Here is a 22,612-nt window from a genome sequence, read left to right as displayed (position 1 = left end):
AAAGAAAAGAATAAAAAATGTATATATTAAATTATAAATATATATTTTAATAAATATTATATTATTTATACATTTTATATAATATATAAAATACATATTATATATTTTATAAAATATATAATGTTGAGTCGGGCCGGGCATTTTTGACAAATCTCGAGCCCGGCCCGAAACATAGTCGGGCTTACTGTGTTAGGCCTGAGGGCCTAATTACATGACCAAGCCCGACCGAGGTGCGGACCAGGCCATCGGGCTACCCGACCCATGAACAAGTCTAGTCATATGTGAAGTGTGATGGAAAATTAACGACAAGGGAGGTTTTAGACAATTGTCATAAAACTTAAGTACCACAAGACAATATCTAAACAATAAGAATACTGTTTATCAATTTCGTAAACAGTAGGTTAGTTTAAGAGATTTACCCTTAATTTAATTATGACTATAAAATTAATACATGAATTAATTTAATTATTAACGAAGTAATTTTTATTTAATTACTAATTTATTTTAATTAAAAATTATTAATATAATTAATTTAAATGATTAAATTATTTTTTGTAATAAATTACTAAAATTATTAATATAATAATCAGTTTTTATTATTTTACTTTTCCTTCATAAATTCCGTACATCGCACGGATCTCTGTTCAAACAAGTTCGACTATGATACCGGAAAGGCATCATGCCGAAAAACTTATTATGTTTTTCCCATTAAAATATCGAGGATGTATTAAAGGGTTGTTCGATCGTGCGGTGCTTACTTGTTGGAATCGGAATCTCACACTGCGCCAGAAAGCAACAGCGTATGTTAGCACCACTTTGCTTTTCATTTTTTCATTTTTGTTTGTAAAATTCCCACAAATTATTTTCGTCACCTCGTTTTTGTTACCCTTCACTCTCCATAACACTTCTTCGAATCCGAATGAACAAACAGAAAGAAATGAAAATAACTTATTAGGGTTTATCTCCGTCTCTCTTATATCCCGCGAATCTGAAACCCTAAAAGGCTGAAGCTTTTTCGATTCTTTAATCTTCGGTTTCTCACTCAATTGGCCTAATTGCTTCAGCGGAGCTCTCTGCAACATTGGTATTGGATTTCTGCAGCATTCCCACATTGAAAGGCAGCGGCGATTTCATATCTTTGCGTCTATTTATCGTCGAGATTTTCCATTTGAGGGTTTTCCGTATCCTGGTATCCGTCACAGTCTCCGCTTGCATGTATATAACTTATTTATTTATTTTTGTTTTCATTACTTCTTTGTACATGTAACGAGGTCTGTTGCCTGGGGAGGGAGGGGTGATGGTAGTTCTCGCCAAGGGGTATGCAGTTTGGTGCATTGCGAGTGTTAGCCTCTATATTTGTAATTAGTTATCAAAGAGTGCTTTTAATGGACACAGAAGGAACCAAATTTATGAAATTTTAGTAGTCTTTTCTCTGTTCGAAGGATAGACCCAGTTTAACTTTGAAGATTTGCTAAATTAAATGTTTTCAGAGGCCTTCGAAGGTTAGGAATGGGAGTTGATTAAGTCTTAAGAAGGAAGCACGTGTTGGAGGCACTAGGGTTGCAGTTGGATTCGTCTGGTATTGGCTAAATTGGTTGGTTTAAAAGAAATCATTACTCCTTTATTTATTTATTTTTGAAATATTTCATTTGATTGGAAAGGTGCAATTGGACGTTCTGAATTGAAATTTATCTTCCTTTTGCATTGGAACTGCCTATAAATATGCATATGCTTTGCTTCATTTATTGCAAGAGATGCTTTACGAGGCTCCATGCTATATTTCTTTTTCTGGATTTTACTAGAAATGAACGTTTTCCGAATGAATATACTAAGAAACTTCATGCTTCATGTTCTGCAGGGAATTCCCCAGTGCGTTGATCTGGACAGAGTCTAGGGCGATTGTAGTATACTGTGGCCATAAGATATAGTTGACGATACAAACACGCTGCCCCTTTGAGGTGGTTTTAGTATAGGGATTTTGGACAGTCTGATGACTCATTCCTTGTTTATATGTTAGGTTTTAGAAGTTGAAATGTACGGACAAGAGAACTATGCTCCTCAGTTCAGGCCTGGTCCTGCAACAAACCCACAGTTTCAACAAGGTCCTGCCCCTCCCCCTTACCAACAAAGTCTTCCAGCCCTACCACCTACTGTAATTCAGCAAGGCCATTTGGCTCCACCACCTCATGTGGTTCAGCCAGGCCCCCCTCCAGTGTATGGCTCACCTGCCCTAGCTCCTCCAATTCAGCAAGGCAGATCACAACCACCTTTGCTTCAGCAAGTTTCATCTATGCAAGTTCCACCACCTGCAACAGTAAACATTGGTCAATCTTTCCTGCATCCTCCATCATCAGTCCATGGAAGTTCCCCCATGATGCCTACCAGTTCAACTGCTCCACAGAGTTCCCAGTATTCTTCAACCTTAACAAGTACAAACATGCATCATGTGCCCCCACCAGTTCCTCCACCTATAGGTCCATCTCTTACAGGAACAAGCCATCTGGAGATGGTACGGGGCCCAATTCTTCCTAGAGTGCTACCTCCTCCCCCTTCACAAGGACAAATGTTGTATAGAACTCCTATTCATCCACCACTAGCTGGTAATTCCCAGGGTCCTCAAAACATACAACTATTACGCCCCCCACCTCCTTCAAGCTTTGTTCCTGTCACTCCTGCTCCATTTGCATCTTTTGGACATTCTCCAATTGAAGATGCTCATCCACCTTCTATGCCACCTCCACCACCTCCGCCGCCACCCTCTTCACCCCCACCTCTTCCACCATCACCACCTCCATCATCCTCTCCTCCAAATCATTCAGTCAGGACCAACAATGTACAGTGTTCTGATAAATGTATCGATTCTTCTGTGGGTCCAGTTGATTATTATGTTGACAAAACCATGTGTCCTTCCCAAACCACAGATGATATGCTCACACTGGATAGCCATCTAAATGGTAAGGGCGCAACTGGTGCGACGATGGAATCTGTGGCAGAAGATGGATTGTCATCTGAGGAGCAAATAACGTTGGATCTTCCTACACCTCCACCTAAACCGGAAAATGAAGAAGTTGTACGGAGGATTGAGGTTTTATGCCAGTTTATTGCTAAAAACGGTCATCATTTTGAAGAGATGGCTCGCAAAAATGAATCAGGGAATCCAGATTTTGCTTTCTTGTTTGGTGGTGATTCTGGAAGTGAAGCTGCAATTGCACACGAGTATTTTCAGTGGGTCAAAAGGAAACTTCATTTAGAATCAAGATCATGTAATGAGTCTGAGCAATGTGATTCGTCATTCAGGCATTCAGAGTGTGAGTCTTCAATGAGAGCCATAGATGAGGGTGCATCTCATTCACCTGCAGATTCTGACATGGATATGGAAGGTTGGTGTAGTTAATACTTAACACTGTATGCCAACGTTATTTTTATTTGTTCTTTGCACACCCGTACTTTCTAGTTCTGTACTTTCTCGCTTATATTTGAGTGGACTCATGAAAGCCATGCTTTCTTTTTTACCTCAACTATATTTTAATGCTTTTGTTTTGCCTTGGAGATGCTCAGAGATTGAAGCTTGCTATTAATCTTTGATTTGTTGATGGCATTTATACTCTCTATAGTTATTTATGACGCTTGGAGTTCTATCTTTAGCCCTTTTCTTTTTTCACCATCAGTCGTCTGTCTAGTTTAGTCATGTGATAAGTTTAGTTGGTTGTTCCCTGAACAATTATAACATGGTTGAGCCATAATATGAAAACAAGAGTTCATTGCTCATTATCTAAGTGTTCTCCCAACTATATGGGGTCAGCTACATGAATCCTGTTTCACTATTCCATTTTGTTTAGTGCCATATCCACTGTTAAACATAAACGCTTTCTTACTACTTGAACCCATGCCCTTTTTGATTTGTCTCTAGCCCTTCTAACCCCTTCCACTTGCAGCAGATCACTCTGGGGGTCATTGTATACTATAAGGATCTGTTATCATACATCCATATTTCTATTTCCTAAAGCATTTTTGTTCAACTTTAGGTTGATCTCAATCTTAATTGAGCTTTCAATTACTGAACTTCCACACAAACAAGTTATCTTTTGCTGAACAAGTGGAAGAATATAGGAATACTGGTGCACGGAATGTAAGAAAATCTAGGGAATGCCACTCCAAAGATTAAGTAGTATGATTTATGGGTGTTGTACACTTGTAATTGAGGTGTAACTCTTTGTCATTAGTGATAATATACCTTTCCTATGAGGGGAAAAGGATTGCAGATTGCAGCAGGGAAGTTTCTAGTTGGATTCCTATATTGTCTGTCTTCTCATTGAAAATGAACATGCAATTATTTTACCATGGACCTTTCAACAAGATTCCTCCAAAATCAAGTTGGTAGGTAACTATAACCAAGTCGGTAGATTGTTTTTCCTTCATTTTATCTGAAGCTATTTCTTAAGTACTGAAGAAGTCCTTATAGCGTAAAGCTTTTCTTGTCATTGAGGACACACCTTAGGAGTTTCATAATCCACTCTTTCATGGTTAATAATGTGGTGACTTCTTGGCTGATGAGTCCTTGTTTTTTTTTTTTTTGGTGAATGTGGAAAAGGCAAAGAAAAGCAGAAAACCTTAAGCAATCCATTGGTGGGAATTTAAAATTAGTAAATCTCATACTAAGCCTTAAGCAATCCTTAATTTCTGATATTTACCCTATTAAAAGCATTTAGATGAATAATTTCTCATTTTATGCTTTATCTGCACTGCATTTTGTGTTAAGGTGATTATGATGCATTATATTTCTATTATATCATATTAAGAAAGGTTGTACAACATATACAAAATAATAGAAATGAAAGGCCATAACCATAACACCGAGTAATAAAAAGGAAAAAAAAGCCATGTTGACGTTGATATTTTAATCAACATTTCCCAGTCTAAATCTAACTAACTGAACCATGATTGAGATCCCTAGATATCCATCTCAGCTTGGCAGATGGGGATGCATACAACCCCCTTATCTCAGAAGCATGGTTAACCAATTTCCATGAACTGGTTTCTCTGATCTGAAAAAAAATTCTCTTATAACACAGACTGATGGAATCATGGAACCTAATGAATTCCTAGTTATTTGAGAAATGCAGTTCATCCATGCCGATGGATCCAGGACGTTAGAGAATCTTCTGCAATTAATTTATGATTGCCTAATGAAATTCCTTTTTCTAGGCTTGCTGACCAATGGATCGTTATGGTTGGAAGGCTAAAGTTTTTCTTTTCTGTTGGTTGTCTTGTAGATGATGTCAACCAATCTGACAAAGAGCAGGAGTTTGGTAACATGAATGAAGGACTAAATGGTGAGCCTATTTCTCTGTATGATGTAACACCTGTTGTAAAGGAGCAATTGCATGCACCTCAGTGTTCAATAGAATGCCCAACAGCTAGGGCATCTGTATTGGATGAAGAACAAAAAGGTTTGGATTTTGTATTTCTTCTCTGTACATGTCTTTTCTTTATTTTGGGTATTTCAAAGTTAAGATTGGAATTTTAACATATCACTCTGGCTCAAAATTATAGTGTATGTGGTGATCAATTAAGCATTTAAATTAGGGGTTGTAAGAGAAGATAGGGAATGGGGATAACCAGGCTGTGAATTAACTTGTAGGTTTTTGAAATGTGAATGTTCTTTTTAAGCCATAGTTGGTTTTATATTTGTTGCCCGTTTGGGAAGGCTTTCACACAGTTGCTTCTGGCTTTGTGAGGTGGGTCCTACATGGACAGCCTATAAGCTATGTTTGGTGAAAAACCTGGAAGGCCCAAATCTGCTGTCACTCGGTCAAAAAAAGGGTTTCTGGTGAAGCTTGTTTTAGTAGCTACTAGCTTCTTCAGTGGCTCAGTGAAATCTGCTCAATCAAAGCTTCATCCCTCTCAAACAGGCCCTTATTTGGCTTGCTACCCATGTTCTTTGGGCAGTAAGGAGTGTTTTAATGAAACTACTATGGTTATTTATCAAAAAATCAATTGAACACTTAAAGTTTAGTGTTAGAAAAGTCTTTTAGTGGGGAGGGAATATGTAGCCAGACCTGGTTCAAACGCTCCCTTTTGTATTTCAAGGACAGACAGTTGATCTACTTGTCTTGTGGCTCAAAAACATAGACTTAGTTATGCAAATTTTGAGGCAGTCCAAGATTTATTAGCATTTGTGAAATGAAGAGTCAACAGTTTTGTATCAGAAAGTTTCCTTTTTTTGGAGGGGGGGTCATGTGGGTGGGAGAACCTCTAATGAGGTAGAGTTTCTTATATTGTTTTGAGGTTCAATATGTTTTTCATTTTCTGGAAGCCCTCTGTCTAGGAAGGGTGATTACAGAACCTTTGAAATGATGCGTATCTTCATGTTTGAAGCAGCTCTTTTGTATATCCGTTTATGCTACACAAGAAGTCCTGCAAGGGGCAATTTCGTCTTGTGGTTGGGGGTTTATTTTACTTCTGTTTAGCCACTTTGGTACCCCCACACGTTCCTGCATCCCTAACAAGTTTATGTGTTAACTTATTAATACACAAATGTTAGATACAAGAAGAATGACATTTTCTGAAATTCTCACTTCGTTTTCTTGTCTTGGTTTATCGCTTCTTCATATTTACTTTTGTGTTCTACTTTTTTTATTAGTTTTTGTGTCATCTTATTTTATCTGCAGTGGTAATAAGAATTTAGTATATTAGTTGAACAGAGAATGAGGTTGAGCGAGATCACCAAGCTTGTTGAGACATAGGGAACAGCCCCTCTGGTTATGTACTCTCCCATTGTACAGCCTCTGGTTGCATATGGGTCTTTTATTTTTTTTTATTTTAATGAATTGATACTCTACCTCTCCTAAAAAAAAAGAATCAAGTTGAGTGAGATCACCAAGCTTGTTGAGACATAGAGAATTTCTTTAAGTTTTATATTCCTTTTACCCCTAATTTTTTTCACCAATCTGAAAGCAAGTGCTTTCTTTAGGTTTCCCCTTTTCCCCATTGAAGTTTATTTATGATTTATCATATACTAGTAGAAGGGTATGTGCTAAGCATGTGTATCTAATGTGAAAAAAATATACAATAACAAAGATGTCAAGGAATTGAAATTATTACCTATAACTTAGTCACCATTTATTTTTAAAATGAGGCTTTAAATGCATTAATTTACAATTGATCTCTTGGACCATGCCTATATGGATGATATAAGATGATTGGCCTTTAAGATCCTAAAAATAATTAGGAAGGATGTTGCCCATAAAGAATTGTTGAAATACAAAGACAGGTGATCAATGGAGGTTCAAGTTAACTTCCTGTTAAATATAGGGTTAGACTCTCCTTGAACATATAATTCATCCATAGAGGCTGGTTTTGCATGGGTTATGTTCTTAATTCTCTAAATGTATGGATTCTATATACTGATTGTAAGCAACCTAAAGAAAAAAATAATAAGAAAGGACCAAACCTTTTAGATTCGAAAATAAGTGGCTTACCCATCCAGATTTTGTGAAAAAAGTGAAGGAATGGTGGGGTGAGGAGGAGAGGGGGGTAAGATGGAAGGGGATCAAGTTTCATAAGAAATTAAAAAGGTTGAGAGCCAAAATAAAAGAGTGGAATAGAGATCATTTTGGTAGAATTGAGGAGCAAAAATTGTGCCTAATCTCTCGAATATAGAACTTGGATGTAAAGGAATCTCAAAATGGGTTGACAGAGGAGGACAAAGTGTTAAGGAGACAGTTGAAAAAGGATTTGGAAGAGGTGTTACTGAGGGAAGAAATCAGTTGGAGACAAAAATCTAGACACAAGTGGATTAAGGAAGGCGATGGGAACACTAGATTCTTCCATGATTTGGCAAATGGGAGGCGAAGAAAGAATCTTGTGACCAAGCTAGAGATAGGAGAGGAGGTGATTACCAACCAGGATGACATAGCCAAAAAATTTGTGGACCACTTCAAATCGATTTATAGAAGACCTTTGAGTGAGAGAGCAGTTGTGGAAGGGGTGGATTGGCCAAGAATTGATGACGGAGTGGCAAGGTGGCTGGAAAGGGATTTCGAGGAAGAAGAGATTAAGAAAGCTGTCTTTCTAATGGATAGATCCAAGGCTCCAGGTCCAGATGGCTTTACAATGGTTTTTTATCAAGACTGTTGGGAGGTGTTGAAAGAGGATTTAGTTGAAGTCTTTAAGGAATTTGCAGACAATCACACTATAAGCCCTGGAATTAATGCCACCTTTTTGGCCTTGATACCTAAGAAGAATGATGCCAACCACCCAAAAGATTATAGGCCTATTAGTCTGGTGACAAGCATCTATAAAATTTTGGCTAAAGTGCTCTCGTTGAGGATCAAAACAATCCTCCTTTTTATCATTAGTGAAACCCAGGGGGCTTTCATTCAAGGGCGACAAATAACAGATTAGATCTTAATTGCAAATGAGTGTGTGGAGGAAATGAAAAGGTCTAGTAAGAGAGGTTTCATTTGTAAATTGGATCTTGAAAAGGCCTATGATTTGGTGGACTGGAAGTTTCTATTAGAGGTTATGCAAAACTGTGGATTTGGGGACAAGTGGTGTAGTTGGATTTTTGGGTGTATCAGTACTTGTCACTACTCTATTCTGGTAAATGGTATGGCGAGGGACTTTTTTCTAGCTTGCAGGGGTGTCAGGCAAGGGGATCCACTCTCACCCTTCCTTTTTACCTTAGTAGCTGATGTGATTAGTAGGGTCATTACTAAGGCTGACAGTGAAGATGCCATTAGGGATTGGAGAATAGGGAGACACCAAGTCCCTGTCACCCACCTTCAGTTTGCAGATGACCTAATGATCTTTTGTGAAGGAGGTTGCGAAAAGGTAGCAAACCTAAAGGAGCTAATCAAAGGATTTGAAAGTATTTCTAATTTAAGAATAAATTTGGAAAAGAGCTGCATAGCGGGTATAAATTTGGAGGTAGGGGAGGTCGAGGCTATTGCGGAGTGTCTTGAGTGTTCCACCTCTGCTTGACGTATGTCATATTTAGGGCTTCCTTTAGGGGCAAATCCTAGGGAGAGTAGATTTTGGACCCCAGTGATAGAAAAGTTTGAGAAGAGATTAACCTCATGGAAGAGGAATTATATCTCTTTAGGAGGGAGAATTACCCTAATAAGAGCCACCTTGGCTAACTTACCTACCTATTTTTTGTCTGTTTTTAGGATACCAGTTAGGGAAGCTAGGAAACTGGAGAAGTTGATGAGAGATTTCTTATGGGAGCCGGGACAAGAAAAAAAGGATCACTTGGTTAATTGGGAAATTGTGTGCAGAAGTAAAGAAGAGGGGGGTTTGGGACTTGGGAGGGTAACTAGAAAAAATCAAGCTCTGTTAGGGAAATGGTTGTGGCAATGGCCATTGGAAAGAGAGAGATTGTGGCATGAGGTGGTGGGAAGCATTCATGGGAGGTCAGAGAATGGATGGGATGCTGGTGTATCAAGGCAAGCTAACCTAGCAGAACCTTGGAAGGCTATTCACAACACCCTTCCTCAATTCCTCAATTTTATTAGTTATGAAGTTTGTTCTGGCAACTCTGTCCATTTTTGGGAGGATATTTGGGTAGGAGACACACCTTTAAAGGATTTGTTCCCTTCGCTATTTTCTGTTTCTTTGTACAAAAAAGAGGTGGTCTCAAAATTTGTCTGACCTTTGGGAACACCCTTAGATCCTACTTGGGATTTTGGGTTTCGTAGAGGACTTAGGGATGATGAAATTGATTCTCTTTCTGTTTTGCTTGGTTGTCTTAATCAGGTTTGTTTGGATCCCTCCAAGACAGATAAGAGGGTTTGGACTCCTATACCCAATGGAACCTTCACTTGTGCTTCTTTCTTCAAGTCCATCTCTCAACTTTCTACTCACCAACCCTTTCCGTCAAAAGAAATTTGGTGCAGGCCAGTTCCCTCAAAAATTATGGCGTTTTGTTGGGAAGTATTCCATGGGAAAGTAAACACTCTAGATAACTTACAAAAGAGAGGACCTTTCCTCTGTATTTCTCCTAATTGGTGTATCCTCTGTAGAGCTCACGGTGAGGATTGTTACCACCTATTAATATCTTGTCCTTTTTCTGCAAACCTTTGGGCTTGGCTACTTTTGTTGTTTGGGGGTAGTTGGAGTCTATTAGCAGAAGTTCCCATGCTCTTCAACCATTCTACCTTTTATTGGCCTACAACAATAGGGAGAATTCTGTGGAGATGTGCTCGTGCTGCCTTGATTTGGACTCTTTGGGAAGAAATGAATATTAGAATTTTTCATGAAAAGGAAAGGAGCAGTCAGGATTTGAAAGACTGTGTGTTAAATAGGGCAATACCTTGGCTGAAGACCTTGGAAATCTTTCATCAATTCTCCTTTAATGACCTTTGGAGAAATTGGTCAGCAGTAGCGAGGTGTTCATCTCTAAAGGACAAATCAATTACAAACTGGTCTCCTCCATCCGAAGGCTCACTAAAGTTGAACTTTGATGGAAGTAGCATGTGTAATACATGATTATCCAGAATGGGGGGTGCTTTGAGAAATGAGAAGGGAGAGATTTTGTTGCTCTACTCAGGTCCCTTGGGAATTGGGGACTCCATCAAGGCAGAACTTTTAGCTGCTGTACAAGGGGTGCAATTTGCAAACCAGCTGGGGGTACAACACCTAATAATCGAGGGGGATTCCAAAGTGGTGGTGGGTTGGTTGAAAAATCCTGAAGAGGCTATGTGGCGTTACGAGAATGAATTGAAGAAATTTAGTTGGTTGACAAGGAATATGTTGGTCATTGTACAGTGGGTGGGGAGATCAGCAAATACTTTGTCAGATGTGTTAGCTAAGCAAGGGGTAAATAGGGAAGAATTATTTTGGGCTCAGTTGTGACTCTTGCTTTTCTTTCCTAGTTTACTTGTAAGATTCAAGGAGGGGCTGCAGCTCGCGCCTCTCGCTGGGATGTTGTATGAACTCACTTTAAATTTGCTTCTGAATTAATAAATTTATTATCATTCATAAAAAAAAATAAGAGGAAATTTTCATAGATCATTTATATATTTTTTTAAAAGGTATAGCAACTAATAGGAAATTGAGATTTTTGCAATGAGGTTATATGTCTCTTCGTCTAAAAGAGGATTTTCAAATGAATAGCTAAAGAATTATCAAAAAGAAAAAAACATGATGGTAGTGCTTAGTTCACAGACAGGCTGACAAGTATGGAACTGTGGTCATGCAGCTACATCATTTAGAATTTTATATTGATATAAATAGCTTAAAAGATGGATGGTAATATTCACCTTGATAGAAAAAAAATGAAACCTTTATCTTTATAGGATCTTCTATGTAAGTTGCGTGATTGATGGAACTTTTGAGCATATCCATGATGTGTTGACTTTCAATCTTTTAACAATTTGATAAGAAATGAACTGTCAACAAATAAGTTGTTGAGAATTCTTCCTTTTTGTTGTGCTGAACTCCCATCAACGTAAAGCTTCTATCTCAAAGATGCTATTAGGCCACATAGAGAAGAAATCCTAAAAAATCTGGGCAGTCTGTTCTTAGTGGTTGTAGATCAGTGGATGATTGCAGAAGGTGCTTCTGCAATGCGATGTATCCAACTGTTTATGGATCCAGATACTTGACCATCAACAATAATATGGCCCCTCTGACAAGTAAAGGTTTAGTTCCCAATAATTCAGTTAAGAACCAGAATTTATTCTGGGAGTCTCAAGTACAAAATTTGGATGAGGGAGAAAATCAGGATCTCAAATTTTAAGAAATAAAAAACACAGATAAAATCAGTATTCCGAAATTTAAGAAAATAAAGAAGTCATTAAAGTAAGATAAGAATATATTATATATCAAGAAAATATACAAATAAAGAAAGAAAACTACCTGATTAAAAAATAGGTTGAGGTTGGTTTCGGGAATTAGTACACAGATGGTAGGTAGATCTCAGTGGTTGATGTTCTGTTTCCACCCCTAATCCTTGAAAACAGTTGACTATTATCGAATCCAAAACAGACTATTGACAACCATAACTGTTACTGTAACATGAATGGTTTTTTCTTGTTTAATCTTAACTCAGAAAAGAGAGATTCAATAACAAAGAAATGCCCATATGAAACAAGTTTTAATTGGGAAGAAAATTTTGAGAAGAAACACATGCATGCCAAACAAAAACCAAGTTGAAACATCAGTAACAGCAATTTAGAAGAACTCCGGGATTGTATTTCAATTTTGTTTTAGTAACAAGGAAACCAACAAAAAAAAACGATAAAACAGTACCGTGCTGTTTTGGGTACCATAGTGGGACTCAAAGGAAAAAAAGGCCCTCCCTATGACCCTGTCCAAAATACTTACTGGTTGTAAGGAATGAGATCTCGTCAGAGTGCATGCAAAACAAGTACAAATGCAAATCGATCAATCAACATCCTGAGAGTTTAGAACCTTGGCAGAACCATATGTTAAGGGGGGGGTGTTCTACAATGTGAATTGTTTTTTCTTGTTGCTGGTCCCAAAAACAAATCAAAAGCATTTGAGTTGAAAACAGATTGTTTCTTAAAACAAAAACACAAAAACATGTTCTTGGTTGTGTGTGTTCTTTGTTTTCGAAACTGAAACCAAAATCATGTTCTTGAATCTGGTTTTAAAGGCATGTTTTCATTTGGTTATTTAACATTATATTCCAAAAATCATATACTTTCTATGCTAGAAAATTTGTTTTTGTTTTAAAAACCATTATTTTGTTGGTTCCAAAAACATTTTTTGTTTTTCCCTTTGAAAACAAAAACATAGTTCAAGAACATGTTTTTGTTTTTTTTTGCTGATGTGGCAATTCCAAAAACAAATGAAAACAAAAACATTCATGCTGTAGAACACCCCCTAAAAAATTGCAAATTGACTATTCTCTACCATTTTGTTTTAAATAGTCTAGCTCAGAAGAGCAAAACCAAGCCCTACAAATCTAAAATATGTCTAAATACAAAAGGAGCCTTGTATAATTTTGCACAATTGATTCACAAAGAGAAATTCTAAGAGAAGTAGGGGGGAGTTGTGAGGAGAAAGAGGAATTGGATGAAACACCTGCTCGCTAAATGTTTTGGCACATGGATGCATATGATCCATGTGAAACACCACTGCCACCTTTGGCAAAGAAATAGAGAGAACGAAGAATGAGAGTGAGAGAGAGAATAGGGGTATTATTGGAATAAAAAATTAATCATCAACAAAAAACAGCTGAGTGTAATTCTCTCTTTTATACATAGGTTATAGATAAATTTTCAAGTGACCTTTTGGTTAGTAAGCAACTTACCAATTTTTGGTTCATCTATGATATTTTTTTGGTTAAAGGGATCATGGTAATATCAGTATGATGAATTAAACTATCAAGGTGGTTGTTGCAATTTTTGAAAATTTACATTAAACTAACATGGTGCCAGTGTCAGGAGCAAACTCCATTTTGTTTCTATGATTTTAGGCAACAAAATAGTTGTGACGTTTCTTGGTGCGAACTTGGGCTGAAAAGTGTGAAATCATAAGTTTGTGTCTGAGAGCAGCCACTGTGCAAAAATGGTAGTGGTTATGACCATGCCCACTCAACCCCTCCCAGGACCCCTGATAGCCAGGACCAGCATTGGGTAGTGAGTAGTGGCCTATTTAGAATATCTAATGAATAGGTTGATCATTGATGAAGTTGAGTTGTAGTACAGTGGTACACCCAATTCCACCTTTTTTTATTTGATTATCTGCATGAACTTAAGAGGTATGTGGCGTGCACCATTTTGACCTAAAATCCATTCATGTCCTTAATGTCATCTACACATACATTGCTAGGAGCAAATACATGCATTAATTGTTTTGATTAATTTTTTATACATGGACCAGAGGTTTTTATTGAACTATTACTAAAAATTAAAGCAAACTACAAAGAGTAAAACTTAGTTCTTGAAAAGAAAAGGGTAAAGCTAGCCCAAAATGCTAGTCTCCTACATCATAGGTTTTCAAAAAACAAATCAGCAGCATCCTTATCTTGGGGATTAGGTCCATAATACATCTTGTCTGTAAGCCTCTTCCATAGCAAGTGAATTATTATTGTGCCAAAAGCTGAGATGCCATTGTCATGGACGAGTCTACCCTGTTACAGGAGTAATGATGGTGTGTTGGTGTTGAAACCAATTCCATCAAAACTTGAATTACACCTTTGTAATGTCAAATTTTTATACAGGCCCCCATTTTGTGCAAAACTGTAGGTGCTAGCTGTTGGGATGGCTTGGAAAGAAAATATTACTGCTAGTGATGGAATTTTTTCTTTTTGAGAAAATATTATTGTGTTGGTTATTCTGATGTTGGATCTGCAATGATAGAAGGCATTTAGAATTAGGATGCATTGATATCCACGGCTTGTCTATTGCATTTGATTAAGTTGCAATAGCCCACGTTATGAAAACTGTTGTCAATTCAGGTGACAGCTCTCATGTTTCAGAAAGTTCGCAATCAATTACTTTTTAGAAAAATGGGAAAATTCTCCCGTTGATATTATGTCATTTCTTAAAATACAGTCAATAAATTATTCATAAAAAAAAGTCAATAAGTTAAATGATGTAAGATTTGAACTTGGTTTGTCCTTTTGAATATTGATCTTGCATTCTCTCTTACATTTGCATAAAAATTATTTTCATTTCTTACTCTGATTGGAAGACAACTTTTTTCCAGAACATGATTCCTCTGCATCTGGAAGGCCATCAACCAAACATCATGGCATTGGCATGGATTCAGATGGAGCAGCTAAATGCACTCCAGACACTAGTTTACAGAAATCGGCTAGTACTGTTCTTGAGATGTGTCCAACAAGGGCTTCACCTGCTACTTCAGGAATTGGTCATAAGGAGGTTCCAGGCTTACTTATTAAAGGTGGAAGTCCATTCAGACTCATACAAGACTATGCTTCTGATGATAGTCCTGATGATGATGATAATGGACCATGTCTTGAGGATGTTAGCCCAGTAAGGGTCTCACCATCTGCTACTATGGATGCTAAAAGTTTGCACAATGATGCAGAGACCAATTTGGATACAGCTGGTGTCTCAGGGAATGTTTCTGTGACTACAATGGAGTTCACATCAGTTAATGAGTCAGTTGTGGTATCTCCTGTTAGCATGCCTGTTGGGATACTGGATGTTTCTCCAGAACCACTGAAAGTATCAGAGGCAATTTTAATAGTTTCTTCTCCACCAGATGTGACCCCAGTAATTGATGAACTTAGTATTAGTAAACATGGAAAACAAACATCTAGTGATCAAGCCGTTCCTCCTGAACCATTCAAGCAGAAGGATGCTTTACATGATGATCGTGCTGATATTGATCCTCAGGAAGGAAAGTTACATAAAGAAGATACTCAACAGGCTTCAACTCCGTTGAAAGTTGATGAGTTTGGGAGATTGGTAAGAGAAGGTGCCAGTGATAGTGACTCTGATGGGTCACGCTATGATGGCAGGCGTAAGAGAGGCAGGAGCAGAAGTCGAAGCCGATCTCCCCCAGGTAGGAGGAGGAGGAGGAGGAGCCGCAGTCCATGGAGGAGAAGGGAGAAGCGAAGTCGATCTCGCAGGTATATGTTGTACTATTTTATATAGATTGTGGTTCTGATAAAAAAAATAATTTATTGTGAAAAGGTGGGGGCATTATGCTTTTATGAATTTTCTCTTCTATGTCAACTATTAATGTGTAGTTATTAGCTATGTTGCTTTCTTAAAAGCATTAGTGGCCATTGAGAGATTTTAAAATTCTTGAATTGTTGTGTTTCAGCTGGTCTCCTAAGAAACAAAGAAGCAGGAGCAGGTCTCCTGCTTTCAGGCGCATGACTGAGTTTGGTGGTGAGAAAATGAGAAGGGATAGGGGTCAGGTTCCAGAGTGCTTTGACTTCCTCCGAGGTAGGTGCTACCGTGGAGCATCTTGTCGCTATTTGCACCATGATTCTGCCATTGGTGATGGACCAAGGCACCATAGGACTAGACAGCAGCATCTGGAAATTTCACTGGATTCAAGGCGTGGAGAGGTTATAGATGTTCAGGCAAAAACATCAATCTATGACCATGATGATGTCACGGGCCAGGAGTCACAATCTTTCCGGGATTCATCTGTGCTTAGCACTGGTGCATCAAAAGAAGAGGGTTTTAATGGAAAAACTGAAACAGTGTCTGAAAGTGATTGTATTCAACTCATGACTTCCAATGAAATTGGCCAATTAGAAACTCTTACTGGTGCAGTGGGTCAGTCTGAGAGTTCTGAAGAGGTGAAAGTACAGGAACAGCAAGTTCAACGTGGACAGGTGGAATTATCTGCTCAGCAGCCTGTTGAGACCCTTGAGCCTTTGAAGGTTGACAACTTTACAAAAGAATATTCAACTGATGCTGAAATCCAAAATTTGCCTCTTGATGTTTCTGAGGTGAAACCTTCAATGGAGGAAAGTTCAATGCCTCAGACACCTAAAACCAGCATTTCTGTTTCTGCTGCCCTTCCAGTGCTTGAAGATGTTGCTAACAATTCTCAACAAAACAGTAGCTCCTTGATACCTCATCCTTTACCTGCTCCAAGTTCCACATCTTTACCATGCCAGCTGCCTATGGATGAGCTGCAGCCGAATATGACATCAACTCAACCATATCCAAATCCAACTTCAATGAGCCAGCCTTGTCCACCTGAGGATTTTGCACCTCAATATTTGGCTCCTAAGGAATTCCAACCACCTAGCTCTCTGGATGGAGAACATCAGCTTCCACCTTTCAATCTACCGCCTCCCCCTCCTCTTCCTCAAGATTTAAACACAGTAGGAGCAAGCTTTCAGTCTCAGACTGCTCCCCCAGTTGAAAGTTTTCCTCCCTATCAAGCTGCAATCCATGACCCTCATTCTCATTTACCACCTCCACCAAGAGCCCCTTGGACATCTCTTCCAGGGCCACCTTCATATGTTAATGAATCAACTCCAAGCCTTGCTATTCAGACACCTGCCTTCCGTCCAGTGCTATTTCAGCAGAATTCCCCTCGTCCAAGGAATGACTTTCCTTCTCAGGCCTTGACGAGACCTTATCCACATGAGGAGAATACACAGCTCCATCCTCGAATTTTTCCTCCAATAGGGGATCCTCATCGACCTCCCTTGCATACGGAGGATTTTAGATCAAAGCCACTGCCCGTGGATGGTCTGCAGGATCAACCACTGAGAGGCCCCATTTTTGGCAGAGAAGAGCGGTATATACATTCTGCAATTTCTGAAGCCAGTCAGTTTCATCCTCCACCTCAGCCAGAATATCATTTGCATGCTCGGCCTCAGCTCAGACAAGTGCACCATGTTGTCCAACCTGTTCGGGATGATGTACCAAGCTATCGGGTGCTTCAGAATCAAAGGTTTAGTTCCCAGTTCCCTGTGCAGGGTTCTCAGCTTGTATCTTTCCCAGCTGAAAATCTACCTCCTAGGCCATTCTCCAGGGACGAATTTGGTGCCTTGTCTACAGGGAACCTATCTTACTCAGAACACCGACAGCCATCCTATGGCCTGCAACCTTCTGTTACAGATGCCTTTTCTTCACAATTGGGTGCACCTGGGAAGGTTGATCCTTCTATTTCAAGATATTCAAGCTTTTTGGACAGCAGTCGACTATCTTGTTTATCTGAGGTTGGAGGTTCTAGAATCTCTAAGCCAAGCCACTACAATCCATTTGCTTCTACTTTTGAACAGTCAGTTGGGAGCTCAAAATTTAGTTCTAATTTTGTGCGAGACATTGACACAAACTACACCAGGAAATATGATTTTCCTTATGGTTTGAGCCATGTTTCAATGGATGGGCAACACATTAGTGATCTTGGATCTAGACAGACAACTTCATCACCAGATTCTAATAGGCTGGCTGGGCAGATTTTACCTAGGTCTGGTAGTTCATTGCCTGCCCCACTGGGGGAGTTGAATGATAGAGTGCGCTCACGGGGGGTGTCTGCAGAAGTCTTTCCAGGTACCCAGACTCCGCTCATAAGGGAGTCAACAACTGACCAGTATGATCCACTTTTTGATAGCATTGAACCATCTTCAAGTTCAATTAAGAAGCTTGATCATCTTCAAGAAAGAGATTCAACAACCAATGTTGTAAAGCCTCTCCCATCCATAGTTAATGATTCAGAAGCCATGTTGAGACTCAGCAGCTCACATAAGCTTCCAACTGCAGAAGAGGACACTAAACTGAAAAAGGATTCAGCTTCTACTGCTGCTAAGTCTCCAGAGAATGATGAATTTGGTGAGACAGCGATGGATGCGGAAGTGGGAGTTGTGGAGAATGAAAGCCCTGAGCCAGGGGATGGGAAGAATTGGAGCCCAGGGAATCCAAATGATCAAGCAAACCCAGGCACAGGAGAGATTGAGATCGATCAGGTTCAGACATCGGGAAAGAGCAAGAAGAGCAAGGATTCCAGATCAATGAGACTTTTCAAGATTGCCCTTGCAAATTTTGTAAAGGAGGTTTTAAAGCCATCATGGCGTCAAGGTAACATGAGCAAGGAGGCATTCAAGACCATTGTCAAGAAAACTGTTGATAAAGTATCTGGAGCTATGAAGAGTCATCAGATACCGAAGTCTCAGGCAAAAATAGATCGATATGTTGAGTCATCACAGCGCAAACTGACTAAACTTGTGATGGTAAGTTCCCTTTTTCCTAGCCACCTTTTCTTTCCTCGTTAAATTCTGAACTGTAACTGACAAACTTGAAATGTGCTACAACATACTTGCATGCAATATCTCGCATGTGCTCTCTAGCAGTGTTATTAAGGCTCTGTTTGTTTGCAGTGTAAACCTGAATCGGATATAAACTTTGTATCCGGTTTAGTTTCATATGTGCTTGTTTGTCATAATGATTTGCTCTCCTAGATAATGCAAAATTTACACTCATTGACAGTGCAAATTTTGCATATAAAAACTGATACAAAATTTCACCACCTTTCCTCCCATATTGGTTCTCTTTTATGAAATGGGGACCACATCATTTTGCTTCCTACATTGTTCCTCCCAAACAAATAACCTTCCTCTTACCTCCATTGTTTTCCAAATGATGTGCGGACCACATCATTTTACTTATTGCAAACAAGCAAGACAACGCTAAACTTAAGCAACAGTAAACCAGAATTTACACTCTGTCCATTTGCACTCTCCTGCATTTATACTATAGTTCAGATGAAATTCGCACTGTGAACAAACAGAGCCTGAAGGTAGTCACCTCCTCCCTCTCTGGTGATTACCGTAATCTAGTAGAATAATTGGGGATGACTGTTTAGGGCAGTCTAGTAGTAATTTAGTTGTCCATCTGGTAAGTAAACTGGTTGCATATGTCCACATGTATGCCCAGGCAATATGGACATCTGCATGTTGTTTTTCTTATTATCAGCTATCCGTTTGTTATAGGAACTTGGTGCAAAATCCGACCAGTTTATGTTGACACTAGACAGCAATAGTTATTTATTTAGTTCTACATTCTTCTGGCGGATATTTACGAACTTGTTCTACAGGGTTATGTCGATAAGTATGTCAAAGTATAAAAGTTTCGATGTCATTCACTATACGGGAATCTCTTGTGGACAGTGGTGGTAAGAATTTGCTTGATATTTTTTGGTGCATTGATAGAACTGGTTTTATCCAAAAAATGGTTATAGTACTGGTGCATAGGTTGCAGATAAACCCAGTGAAAGGTCGTGCACACATGATGAGATCAAGTTTTTGAGATGTTTTACGAGGTTGCTCTGGGCAACAAGGAAGATAATTGGCCTCAAACAAGGAGATATTAGCATGGCAGATTACTAAAGAGCTTAAACCTGATGAGTTCTTAGAGCTCAAAAAATGTATGTAATTCACTCAGAATGTTGTTCTCTCTCTCTCTCTCTCTAATTGATATCATAATTTGTGTAAAATAATTGATTCCCATAATCTTTGCTCAGTAGTGTCTTCACGCAATCTCTTACTACCAAAGTGATTTTTTGACAAGGCATCAAGAAATTGCAAAAAGAAAATTCATTTCCTGTGTTGCGAATTTGGTCACCTGCTCATGTTCCTTTGAGAAATTTTGATCGTGTATGCAGTATTTTAAAAGTGAGAGACAAGAGCTTCCGAATGCTTGAGAATGTAAGAAACGCGTCCAATTCATCTGCCATTCTAATAGACGGACTTTTAGAATTGTGAATAGAAAGAAAAGAATTGCAATCAGTTAAAAGAAAAAGAACTTCAAATAAAGGATGGTGGCAATCGGTTTTGCACTTTTGCTGCGATATGGATTGATGGTGGTGGTTGCAGTTTTGGATATTTGAGTCCTATGGTAGGTCCAATATATTAAATCGATTCTAGAGCTGTGGGGGATTTAATTCGGGATCAGTGGCTCCCATGTTCTCGAACTGTTGTCGACCTGGATGGTCAGGCTGTTTGGCCTGGAAACCATTTAGGCAACTAGTTCTGTTTCACCCTTAACCCATATTTACTTGGTCAGTGACTCACTGATCCGGTTGGTTGAACTCTCAACCCAAACAATAGTTTTGGTTGTTTTTTTATTTTAATTAATTTTTATATTTTTAAATTGGAAAGGGCCATTCGTTTAAAAAAATCGGTGGCCAAAGCGGCTCTGCTTTTAGATCGATTTTTAATACATAGATGAAGAGTTTTATGTCAAACTTGGAGTTTTGTGATGCGGCTGAGGACAGAGGATGGCGTGAATACCGAATAGTTTTGTAATATTAATAAAAATCTATTGAATGCAAAAAGTGCAAAACTAGCTACATAATTAGCTGATCTCTCTGCCCCCATTTTGTCAAATATGCTCATGGTTTCATTCATGAAGCTAAGTTTTTTTTTTTTTTTTAATTCTTTCACTTGGATATTTTTGGCTTTATAATGTAGAACCCACTCGAAAAGCTTATAAGCAATTTTGATGAAACACTAGCGTTGAAATTGACAATGTTTTAAAAACCGACTTGGAGGGTGAATGGTTTTTGCATATTCGGCCATTTGGGTCAAATGAATTAACCTGCGATTGTTGGCCCATAAATTAGTTTTTTTCCTTTGTTTTTATGTTAAAGGTCGCAGAACCAGCTGAAGGAGCTAAGCTAATTGTCATCTTTGTTTGCCCAATGAACCAGCTAAATAGGATTGTAATCCTTCCCATGATTGATTAATGCAATCTATCCTTATCTATATTTATATTTTTACTATTATTAAAATTACAAATGAGGGTGTGGAACTTTTTTTTACTAAAATGCCTATATTTGTGTGTTTAATCCATCTTTAATTATGAGGGTGTGGTACTATTATTAAAAGTACCAGTGGAAGGATTATATTAAGGTTGCATTTGGCATTTCTTATTTTAAGGACTTGTCTCCTTTTTACTGTTAAAATGCCCTTATGAATACTGAGTTTTTAATTGCAAAAAGAAGATGCGTAAGTCTTATATTTAAGGTGTTAGCTCCCATTATCTCTTTTAAAATATTATATTTTAAGTTATTTTTTCACTAATAAATGCTACTAAGTAGATTTATGTTTGATACTTTTAACAATAAACTCATATATTTTAAAACTAACTGCAAAACAAAATCATTCTTTATCCAAGTGATGACTAAGCAATTCAACCATCTAAATCAAATTGGTCAACCCATGAAGTCATAATCGAATAATAAAATTTTTAAATAGAAATAAATATATAAAATTATAAAAATGTGAAAAAATTACACACATTTATGATATTTTTATTAATCAAATTAAAAATAAGTTTAATAAACATGAATTATTTTTATTGATGATGAAAATGAAATAAATAATCTAAAATTAACAAAAAATGAAATTATTTTCTTGTTCGATGGAGATCAATAGTTCAACTTTTGGGTCAAATGTGTCAACCTTTAATGCTATAATTAAATAATAAAAATTAATAAAATATAAAAACACAAAAAAAATAAGTATGGCATATCAGAATTATTTTCACACATAGAAGTAAAAAATTTACAGGAAAATTGAGCACATTTATAAATTTATATTTACACAATTATTAAAAATATGAATAAGATCGTGAAACTTTCTTTTAACTAAGATACCAAATTTTTTTAATGTAATCTTTATTTAATTGTGTAGTTTAAGATGTAATTCGAACTACTATTTTCCACCTCATTCAATTCTCTCTCTCTCTCTCTCCCTCTCTCTAAATTTTACATATTTTTTGATAATTGAACAGAAAAATATACATTAAGAAGATAAAATATTATAAAAGGAAGAGTCCAGGTTGGCATGTAGGCCTATCGATGCATTTGAAACTTTGTAATATAATATGAAGTGTTTACGTAATTTGATTTGGATTTTGTAATATGCATTTGATTAATAATATAGAACAAAAAATAAAAAAAACATGAATTTTATAAAAAACTTTGGACACATTATTACTATCATTCTCATTATCTAGAATTGCCACATACAAAGCATGTACACACTTACAAGTTAAAAGAAAAGCTTATATTTAGTGTATATCTATATCTACGTTATTCTTAGAAACCAGTTTCAGGCCACAAGTTTCTATCTCCTTATTGTTGTGCTGATCCTCTTAAAATTTTTGAAAAATAAAAAACCATAAATGCGGTT

At 37.7% G+C, this 22,612-nt stretch overlaps 1 protein-coding gene across 11 annotated transcripts; it reads left to right on the top strand.

The window, feature by feature from the left end:
* Positions 1 to 760: 760 nt before the first annotated feature.
* Positions 761 to 20,040, top strand: LOC104597922 (uncharacterized). 11 transcript variants are annotated; one of them, XM_088903064.1, is made up of 8 exons: positions 761 to 1,189; positions 1,491 to 1,579; positions 1,859 to 3,380; positions 5,274 to 5,450; positions 14,683 to 15,574; positions 15,772 to 18,649; positions 19,513 to 19,590; positions 19,677 to 20,040. In XM_088903064.1, the coding sequence occupies exons 3-7, from the start codon at positions 2,033 to 2,035 to the stop codon at positions 19,540 to 19,542; spliced, it is 5,325 nt and encodes a 1,774-aa protein (XP_088759190.1). In that variant the 5' UTR covers positions 761 to 1,189; positions 1,491 to 1,579; positions 1,859 to 2,032; the 3' UTR covers positions 19,543 to 19,590; positions 19,677 to 20,040. The 11 variants fall into 11 exon arrangements, with proteins under 11 accessions (XP_088759190.1, XP_010258017.1, XP_010258016.1 ...); XM_010259715.3 differs by having other exon boundaries at positions 19,670 to 20,040; XM_010259714.3 differs by having other exon boundaries at positions 1,491 to 1,594.
* Positions 20,041 to 22,612: the final 2,572 nt, after the last annotated feature.

The sequence above is a fragment of the Nelumbo nucifera genome, chromosome 4 (genome assembly GCF_055504915.1).
Source record: "Nelumbo nucifera cultivar China Antique chromosome 4, China Antique-T2T, whole genome shotgun sequence".
In the NCBI taxonomy this organism is placed as follows: Eukaryota; Viridiplantae; Streptophyta; class Magnoliopsida; order Proteales; family Nelumbonaceae; genus Nelumbo; species Nelumbo nucifera.
This window is presented reverse-complemented; position numbering and strand designations above follow the sequence as displayed.

Excerpts from the sequence above, each read along its gene's own strand:
- LOC104597922 (XM_088903064.1), top strand. The coding sequence starts at position 2,033 with ATGTACGGACAAGAGAACTATGCTCCTCAGTTCAGGCCTGGTCCTGCA. Across the intron at positions 15,575-15,771 it reads AAGCGAAGTCGATCTCGCAG|CTGGTCTCCTAAGAAACAAA; the intron begins GTATATGTTGTA and ends GTTGTGTTTCAG. Across the intron at positions 18,650-19,512 it reads AACTGACTAAACTTGTGATG|GGTTATGTCGATAAGTATGT; the intron begins GTAAGTTCCCTT and ends CTTGTTCTACAG.